We start from the raw sequence: 9764 nt of genomic DNA, 5'->3' as shown, positions 1-9764 counted from the left end.
GGCACTGTGACTTTATCGGACGCTTCACACAGAGGGGCAGCGGGACCATTCGATTACAAGTTTAATTGCGAATTCTGGTAGAGCTTTGGGAGGTTAATCACTGCTGTCTCGATTATTTACGGCTTTTTGGCAAATTTCCCACCAGATAAGAGGTATATTCCATCGCACCTCGCAGGGAACCTTATAAACTAGATTCCCCACGGCTGCGGGGACGCCCTCCACCGGCTCCCGCCCTCCCTCTCAGGCGATGGGGTGTGTCGAGTCCTCCGGACAGGAGCACTCACGGAGACGCTCCGCACGGTTTACATCCCACCTCTTTATTTTCTTTCGATTTGTAAAACAGTAAAAAATTGAATACACATAACTGCAGCGCCGTGAGGTTCCAAAAAGAAGTGCCCGGAATATTAGGTAAGTATTCTTTGTTTGTTTGTTTGAAGAAAGGTAAGATTCTTGTGTTCAGCTTCCTGTGACAAATTTTAGGTTTTCGTGTAAATCTCCACAGCCAGGTCTTTCTTGGTAATTATCAGCAATGCTACTCAGGCTCAGCAGAGAACCACTTAAAGAGGAGACCCTCAACCCCCCCACCCTGTCCCCGCGGCCTGGCCCAGACAGAGCTAGCTGTGTGCCCATGACTGCCTTATACTCAGAGACATGGTCACCCTCACTGTTTCTTTTATTTTTATGTTGTTTCAAATAAATCATTTAAGAAAATACTTGATGCTCCCACATTAAGTTTTTTTTTTTTTTTAATTTTGAACACTAAATTTAGGTTAGCAAAGCTAATAGTTCACAGTGCTTTCTCCCAGGGAATTTCCCAACCAGTTACTAGGTACTCTAATTTCAAACAGTCCCAAGGCTTACTTATGGAAAGTGTTAGTTACACAGGTCTCAACTCCAAGCTTCAGAAGAAAAACTCAGAGCAGATTAAATGTCTTAACACTTTCTCAGATTTGTGCAGCTTTAACGTGAAAGTCAACACTGAAAACTGTGTTACTACATTACAATATTTGCTATTTTTAAGTCTAATTTTACCCATATTACAATTGCAAATTATACAGAATGGAAGTAAACAAACTCCAAAATATTGTGCATAAATGAAACAAGCTCAATTTGCAAAATTAGGAAGAACAGTCCAATATGTACAGTCTTTATAAACAGCGCACAGAGGAGCGTATCAGCAGCAGGAGAGTATAAACACACCGGGAGGCCCTTAAGAAACAATGTAAAACACTAACAAAGGTATTCAAATATAGAATTAGTTAAAAAACATTTATTTTTTCTCTTTTTTCAAGAAAAATTGCCGGGCTTCTTCCCAGGCCTGCCGAGGAAATCTGTTAGCGAGCTCCAGGTAGTCCCCGAGGTTCCCGAGTTTTCCTGAGGGAGACAGAAAAGAGACTAAGAAGTGACTTCTGAAGGCTGAGAAACCAGCTTCTTCTGAGACCAGTGCACAAAGGAGCCAATGTATTCCAGTCAATTCTGCTACATTTTCTGTAAACCAGGTGTCTGCTTCATCCTTATGTCAATCTACTATAGCATAAATGTTATAAATGTATTTTAGCCACACATTCAGACATTAACCTATTATTTATGATTATTATCTACATATTATATTATTATGAAATATTTATTAAAAGAGGTAACAGGGTTGCAGCTATGAACATATAGTTTTGAATGGGTAAACCATATGTGAAGGGTGACATCATCATTATTACTATTATTGTTATTATTATTGTGCTGGGGACTGAAGTCAATACCCTGTAGACAAGTACCAGCTTTTTTACTGACTCACAAACCTACCTAAATTTTGACTTCTTTTTTCTGAAATAATCTATTTAATTAAAAACATACATTTAGGCATAACTTTGGAAGTGCTCAATCTGGCATTCAGCAGCTATCTAGTAGAGCAAAGGTAAGCATCAACAGCTCTGCTGACCCCCTCAAAAGCGTGGTGTAGTCAAGAGACAGCAGGTCAGAATGCTGAAATTGCCCCTCGGTGGTGAGAACCTGGGAACACACAGCTACTTGCACACTCAAGAGGCTTCCTGGACATATTTTATGAGGACTTAATCTAAGCACAAAGGGGGCCCATGACCAAAGTGTAAGCTGGATACTCGGTACAGTGTTGCCTTAAAAAATAAAGATTTATTATTTTTTGTCAGGTTTCATTGTGTATTCCTAGCTAGCTTGTAATTCACAGAAGATATTATATCATTATTATATCACACATTTGTGTGTGTGTGCACATTTGCATATGCAAGTGCTGGAAGCACCCTAAGAGGACAGAGGCAATGGATCCCTTGTAGCTAGAGTTACAGGGGGTTGCGAACTGCCTGACGTGGGTGCTGGGAATTGAACTCCGGTCTTTGGCAAGGGCAGCAGGTGAGCTTAATTGCAGAACATCTCTTCAGCCCTCGTTCCATATAGCCTGTCACTGACAGTGCTGGGAGCAGATGCAGCAAGGACGGCAGAGAGAGTGCCCCCACCCCCAAAGGAAGGAGCTGCCACTGCACGCTATGCTCAGCCAAGTGAAGGGAGGCAGTTTCTCATGCTGGGACTTTTCTTCCTGGACTCTTAAATAGTGACTCATCTTTTTTTAGGGCAGAAAAAAAAAAAAGAATTAAGACAGTCTACATAGTTATACCAGCAAAAAATATTGTGGCTTAGTTAAAAATAAATACATTAGAATATTTGGAAAAGTATTTTCATATGACCAAAAAAATTAAACAATTGTACTGATTTCCTTCACATGTCCTAATAGCTTAAAAAAACAAAGAGAGAAAAACAGAAAGAGGCGGTGGCTGGGTGAGGGCAGAACTGAACCTGCACACGGACTCAGACGGTGGTGCTAACTGTGATGCCGACTTGAATGTCTGGAAAGCTGCACGACTTTCTGTTTACTTTCCTGAGCACCCGAGTCAATAAAGCCTCACATTTTTTCATGGTATTGTAACAGTTTTGTTGTCTTTTCTTCTGTGTACCTTGCATTACCTGCTTACTATAGTTTTTTTTTTTTTCTTAAATGACAGCCAAATTGTCTCCAAGTAGGGGTTTCTTGGTGGGTGCCCCAGAGGATCCTACTGGGTAGGAGTGAGCCTCTGAACAATTCTGAATATTCTACTTCATTTTATTTTTGAGATAGGTTTGCGTGTAACCCAGGTTGGCCAAGGGTGGCGTTGAAAGGATTACTCTTGGCTCCATCTCCTCCCAGGACTGGGATTACAAGCATGTGCCACCACGTCCAGTTCTAAGGGAACATTTAATACTATCAAACTAATGGAGGACTTGGAGAAAGTCTAGATTGGGACTCATTAACCAGAGATCCTGCCACAACAGCATTAGACCAAACTGTCCTTCTCAATTCTAGCCTGGGTAGCAGGATATTTAAGAATGTAAACAGAAAGCTGACAACCGTCCATCTCTAGCCCTGATCATGGGAACAAAACCGTAAATTCCAGAACTCTGCTAACTGGATCCCAATTTTTCTCAATGTAAAATTATTTTCAACTAAAATAGGTCAAGTGCTTGAATTTAGCGGTCTAGCTACTGTTATGGACACCTTTATTTTGAACATGGCCAGGAAGCCCACGTTAGGAACTGACGCATTCATGAGTGACATGCTGGGCTGTAGTCAGGCTGTATGACTGGCTTCCCTGTTACTAGTCAGCGTTCAGTAGACCTTGTACCAGCAAAGGATAGAAAGGTGTTTGTGCTTTTCTTTATTTCCAGGGGCCCCTCTGCAGATTCTACTTGAGTAAGAAATCTACTATATCACTGTAGATTCCGATGATATAGTAGATTTCTTACTCTTCAAGTATTTGGTGTCTGAACATCACATACTTTAGACAACACAGAAATTCTCTAACTGGAAAAGGGAATGCAAGCCCGTTCACTTAGCTAACTTACACACCGAACTTAGTTTCAGAGGGACCTACCTTTGGGGTAAGAAGACTGGTTATCCACGTGACTTGGAGTCTGTGCAAAGTCCTGTATGAGAAGAGAGAACTGGGTTGAGACCAACGCTCTGAAGAGAACTGCAAGGTCCCTCTAAGCTGGTGTCACAGCCACATGAACTATCTGGGGCACAGACACAATGGCAGAGGACGAGACTGTGCGGCCACATTCTTGAAAGCTGAGACTAAGTCTTCTATGTGAGCACTGCCCAGGGCAATAGTGCTGCCTACAAACCACCACTGTACACCCGAACCTGAAACCTAAGCCAAATGAACCATTTTGCCTTCAAAAGCTAACAAGACTTTTAAAAAGGTTTTTTTTTTTGGGGGGGGGGTAGTAGGGAGTTGGAGTCCAGGCTTGACTCAAATGAGTGATCCTCATGTTTCATTCAGGCTCTTGAGAGCTTGCATTATAGGTGTATGCCATTATGCCTAGCAAGAATTAAAAAAAAAAACTATGAATGTAAGGGTCCTTATAATCCAGGATAGCCAGGACTGCTACACAGAGAAACCCTGCCTCAAAAGCAAGCAAGCAAACAAACAAACCAACAAAACAAAAAATAAACAAAAACCAAATCAATCCAAAACAAAAGTATTCTGCATCTAAACTTTAAAGTTTGGTCATTTTACTTTTAGATGGAAATTGAAAAAAAAAATTGAGTATATAATAAGTCTTCAGAAACTTATGACAGGCCATAATATAATCTTAACATTACTTTCTAGTGATTATTAATAACCTATATATGGAACCATGGTACATTTGTAAGTTGATTCAAAATAATTCATTTTTGAGCACAATTATTTATAGAAAAAAATGATTTAACTTCACTAGTCTAGTCTAATAATGCTAGCACAAATTAAGAAAGAATTTCCGTACCATTTGGCAAAACTGTATTAAATATGGTCTATTTGGAAAATTGTAACTGATATCCCCCACCTCTTACTATAGTTTTGGATCTCATCCATATTTTTGTTTTTGAGACAGTCTTACTCCATAGCTCAGGCTGGCCTCACACTGTCATCTTCCTGCTTCAACCACCTGAGTGCTATCACTTGTAATTTTAAAGGAACTAATGAGGCCCACATGGAAACTGGTCTGGGCTGAGGCCTCTTGGCTTAAGCTAGAAAAGACTTCCCTCCCTCCCCAGGCTAGGGCTCACTTCCTACCTCCCATGCTACTTGGTCTTTCTGTTGTTTAGGAATGGTCTGGAAGGTGGGTTTTTATCTGTCTTATTCATGATACAACTCCAGGGTCTAGAGCAGAGCCCAGCATAGAGTGCACACTCAGAAATCCCCCTCGGACTGATTCCAGTGGAAAAGATCACCGTCTGAAAACACCCGAAAGCGCACTTCCACTTCTCGACAGAGCTGGTTTCTCTGGCTTTAGGTTCTAAGAGCAGATGAAGAGCTCTGTGTTGAAGCCATGGCTTTACAGGACAGGATTCTACTAAGATTTTAATTTAATCATGAGCCAGTTTGAAATCCTGCAGAAAATAGGGCCCAGACGCAAATGAAAAGAGTCAAGCTGAAAAGAAGTATTTCTAAGTCTCCTTGCCCTAGCTATGCTTACTGACTGATCACTTCGGGAGAGGGGCAGGGAGCACTGCCCGCGATAAGGAGGGAGGCCAAGCGGGGAAGTCTTCAGCTGTCCTCAGTGGCTCCCGGGCAGCTGCACACGCTCACACTCTGACAGAGGTATCTGAACATTAGCCAGCACAGGGCTAACACACACAGAACTCTGCTTTCTGTTTCACGTTAGGAAGAACAGGAAATATCATGTGGAGCAGGAGCGATTTTAGAGCAGGACGTTTGAAAAAAAAAAAAAAACTGGGACATTTCATAAAATAATCATCTACAAAGATATGAAAAATCCTAGTTTGGAACCGTCACCTTGACTTTACTCTTGCCAGCTCAGTGAGCTAATTTACACACGTTAGTACTTTCCATAGCACCGGTTCTAACTCAGTCCTACAAGGCTGTACTTCAAACTTTTAGATTGGAAAAAAAAAAAAAGCAATCAAACAGGTTTTATCCCCCCAACTTTGTACACATATGCAAACCATATTTATTTTTAAATGTTCAAATAAACCCAACTTTTTATCCTTCTTCAGCAGTTATCCTCTGTAGCAAGACTAAAAGACAGACCCACGTGATGGCCAAAGCCTTAAAGGAGCCTGGAGTCCTGTTAAACAGACCCGATACAAGTTTCCTCTCTGTCAATGGCAAATGAGCTTTTTGGTTGAAATGCTCCAGGCAGAAGCATGTAGCGCTCCACCCGGTTTCTGTAGTGACTCCAGGCTTTAGGAATGACTTCCTGAAGCACAGACATAGAGAGGTAAAAGCAGCTTGGAGGGCGAGCATAAAGCTGCCTCATGTTTACTTTTCAGTCTCATGAGTTTGCCCGTAAAACAGGAGAAACGAGGCGTAAGGCAGAAGGTACCTGGATGAATGTGGCCAGTAAAACACAGCTCATTTCTTGCTCCAGGATGATCTTGTTCTGAAGGTTGTTGTAGCTCGCAGCGATAAGCGAAGGGAACAGCACTTTGATGAGCCTTGGGTCACTAAAATATTGGAAGGGCAGCTGGCAGAGTTTCTGTAGCACCGTTGGGTGGCGGCCGGACTGTACAATTACCTACAGCAGAGAAGTAGCTGGGTCAGCTGCGAAAGCTGTGGGCTTCCCTCGAGTCAAACGAGACCACATTGAAGGAGGTAAAAAAAAGAGAAAGGCACTTCACTCCTTATCAGAGCTTAGTGCAAGTGATATTTGAAAAGAGCCAAAATTTTATTTAAATATCTCATTTCTCAACTTAAGAAAAAGATTCCAAAGGTTCTGTGGCCATTTAACAATAAAACTCCACAATGAAGGGCACAACTTCCACTCAGAGAGATGCCTACTGAATGGATTTAGGATGCACAGTTTAAGCAGAATCCCCTCAGGCCCCTTAAAGTCGTCTCCTGTTCCTTAAAACAGAGCTGTTCCCGGCAAAGTAAGACAGTGTCTGGGGCGGCCCTGCCCACTGCAGTCTCTGCCTAACTTAGCTCACTGCATGCAGCTAGATGGATTCCGTATGCAGACAAGTCCTAGGAAGAAAAAGGGGACTGATTGTAGGGGATGGAATGGTTCCAGCTAGTATAGGCTCTAAACGATCTTTCCTCCAGTCCCTACTTCTTATCTTGGTTTCCATCAGTGCCATTGAATCTAAAAGGAGAACTGTTTAGATAAATGAGACTGTTGTCTTGAAGCAGTCTGGGTTTACAACTGTGTACACTTTAATAGGGCAATGCAATTAGTGGACTGGCAGGGACGCTCTCCTAATTCACTCCCTAGGCCGAAATGATAAACTAAGAAATGCCAAAATCAGATCTGTTTCAAGTAACTTTGATTAGACAATTCTAATATGAAAGAGCAGGGTGACCCCAAACTCACTTCACAGTACAGGAGGAAACCCGGAGAAGGTTAGGGACACTGTAAAAGCCTAAGGTCGGGACTGTAAATTGTACTCGGAAAAACACAATTTTACAGGTACACACCCAGACAGGATGGCATTCAAATTGAAACCAGAAGGACAGAACAAAACAGCAGAGGCAGGAGAAACATAAATTACAGGGATTTACAAGTTTTCAAAGTACTTTTAACAATACTTTAAGAACACATTCTCAGATGATAATGCAGTGTGGTTTAAGAACAAAATCAACAAAGTAATAGTTCGCATATTTTTGTTCAATAGCTAATATGACATCAAAAAACTTTAGAGAATGTTGATAGGGACCTGTTAATACCTTAAAATCCAAAAGGAATTTTAAAGACTCGCACTGTGACAATTCTGCACATGGCCGTGCAGTGCCATTTCTGACACCCAAACTGAGAAAAATGTGCTCTGTCTACCTTACTGAAGCTTCCACTTAAATCTTTAATTATTAGCTACATATTTTGTAACACAGCCAAATGGTCATCACTTTAGAATTTATAATGATGCCATTATTGAAATTCCCCCTCCTCCGACCTTTGGGCAAAAATTAAGAACAAGTTTTGTTTTTTTTTTTTTTTTTTTGAAACTTCATTGTTAAAATGCCATTATTGAAAGATACACTAATTCAAAAGGCATTAATAGGGGCCAGTGTGGCTGGCATAGACACAATGTTAGCTCGAAGACATCAGCTCCCTGGTGCTGGTAAGCCAGCACAGAGTATGAGAGCATCAGTTGAGCTCACTGCACTCAGGCTCCTGAAGCAGTGTCCCCAAGGGACTTGACAACCCATCAAGGAGCTGCGCTTACCAGCAGTTAGTGAGGTGCACTGTTGGAGACCACTACTTTTAGGCCTTTGGACTGGACAAGATGCAAATGGGCACAGGGCAGTTTGGTTACCTTCTGTTAAGGGGCTGTAGCCATAAGATCACCTATGGTAGGACCTACCCTTGTTATCTGTAAGGAATCTGTAAGGGCTTGTGAGACCCTCCCTTACTCACACTTGCCTGGAGGGGCAGGAGGCCTAGAAAGTGCACTGAGACTAGGTGGTTTAGCTCAGGTGGGCCTGTGGCAGAGGAGTAAAGCAGCGAACAGTCAGCTGCATTAGGTAACCGCTCCCCCTGGGGGCTGGGTAGGGAGCCTGGGATTATAAATATCCTGACTTTGATGCTCAGGGTTTCAAGCACCAGAAGACGTCCCCCATTCACTGCCAATGCGTAGGTGATCAAATATCACCCTGGACTGCCTTTCAATCCCAAATCAGTAGGAGTTAGTAGAATAATTATGAAACAGACGGGTCTTCCTGAATGTGTGCAATCAGCTCAGCTCACAACATCTGACAACCTTCTTGATGGAACTGTAACTAAGTTCTGCCTCTTCTTTCAGGATCTACAGGTTAACATGGGATTCCCACAGAGCCTGCGTCTAGAGCTCTGCAGTAGTGATATGGAATACCCTGACTGTGTGCTTCCTTGGTGGCTAAAGTCATCAGCCAGAGATAGAAGTCAGCAGCAAGTACAGCCCCAGTAAAAACAAACTTTCAAATATGTTGTCCAGTTTCAGATGCTGAGCTGGGCTCTAACACCAGCAAAAGAAGTCTGGTGAGAGGGCTCAAGTGGGTGATGGTGCTTGCCATCAAGCCTGCCAACCCACATGGGAGGGTGACATGGTGGGAAAGAAATGACCAACTTCTGTAAGTTGTTCTGGAACTGTCACACAAGCACCGTGATGTACTCACATGAACACACACATGCACAATGAAGCACACACACAAATAAATACATAAATGTAATAGACCAAGAGAGATGAAAAGTCGACCTCAGGTACAGCTATAAAATAGGTGCTCACTGGGTATGGAGGCGCATGCCTCTAATTCCAGCACTCAGGAGGCAAAGACAGGCAGATCTCTGTGAGTTCGAGGCCAGCCTGACCTACACAGTGAGTTCCAGGACAGTTAAGACCACATAAAGAGATCTTGTCTCATAAAACTAATAAAGTAAAATAGGTGCTAATCAAAGAGTAGGAGATCTGGGAATCTGCCTTTCTTACCAATTAGCTGAGCAGCCTTTGGCAAACTGTTCAGTCGCTTTGTGTTTGAAGGTAGACAATGTTTTTAAAAGTAATTTCTTTAAAGTCTCTCTCACACACAAATCAAATAGCTCAATTTCACAAAGTAAACACAAAGTATGCATCTCAATAAAGCAAGAAGACATGGCCAAGAATACTGGAGTTTTAAACATATTCTTTCTCATTGAAAGACTATATTTCTACATTTTATTTGAGAAGTGTAATATAATTTCAAGGCTTTGCAGTCACCCATCAGTCCTGCTCTGGGGAGGGCCATGGC

The 9764-nt window shown here is 42.2% G+C and overlaps 1 protein-coding gene across 4 annotated transcripts in view; it reads right to left on the bottom strand.

Annotated features, from left to right (window-relative positions):
- Positions 1 to 301: 301 nt before the first annotated feature.
- Scaper (S-phase cyclin A associated protein in the ER) overlaps positions 302 to 9764 on the bottom strand; it is a 467165-nt gene continuing 457702 nt past the window's right edge. For all 4 annotated transcript variants that reach the window (XM_050119436.1, XM_050119434.1, XM_050119435.1 and 1 more), the window contains 3 exons: positions 6391 to 6582; positions 3933 to 3984; positions 302 to 1374 (listed from right to left, as the gene is read on the bottom strand). In XM_050119436.1, the coding sequence (XP_049975393.1) occupies positions 1271 to 1374; positions 3933 to 3984; positions 6391 to 6582 (348 nt within the window). In that variant the 3' untranslated portion in view covers positions 302 to 1270. The remainder of the gene's footprint in view (positions 1375 to 3932; positions 3985 to 6390; positions 6583 to 9764) is intronic.

The sequence above is a fragment of the Alexandromys fortis genome, unplaced genomic scaffold, assembly GCF_014885135.2.
Source record: "Alexandromys fortis isolate MF-2015 unplaced genomic scaffold, M_Fortis_MF-2015_v1.1 scaffold_167, whole genome shotgun sequence".
Taxonomy (NCBI): Eukaryota; Metazoa; Chordata; class Mammalia; order Rodentia; family Cricetidae; genus Alexandromys; species Alexandromys fortis.
Note: the sequence above shows the minus strand (reverse complement) of the source record. Positions and strands in the feature narration are given on the sequence as shown.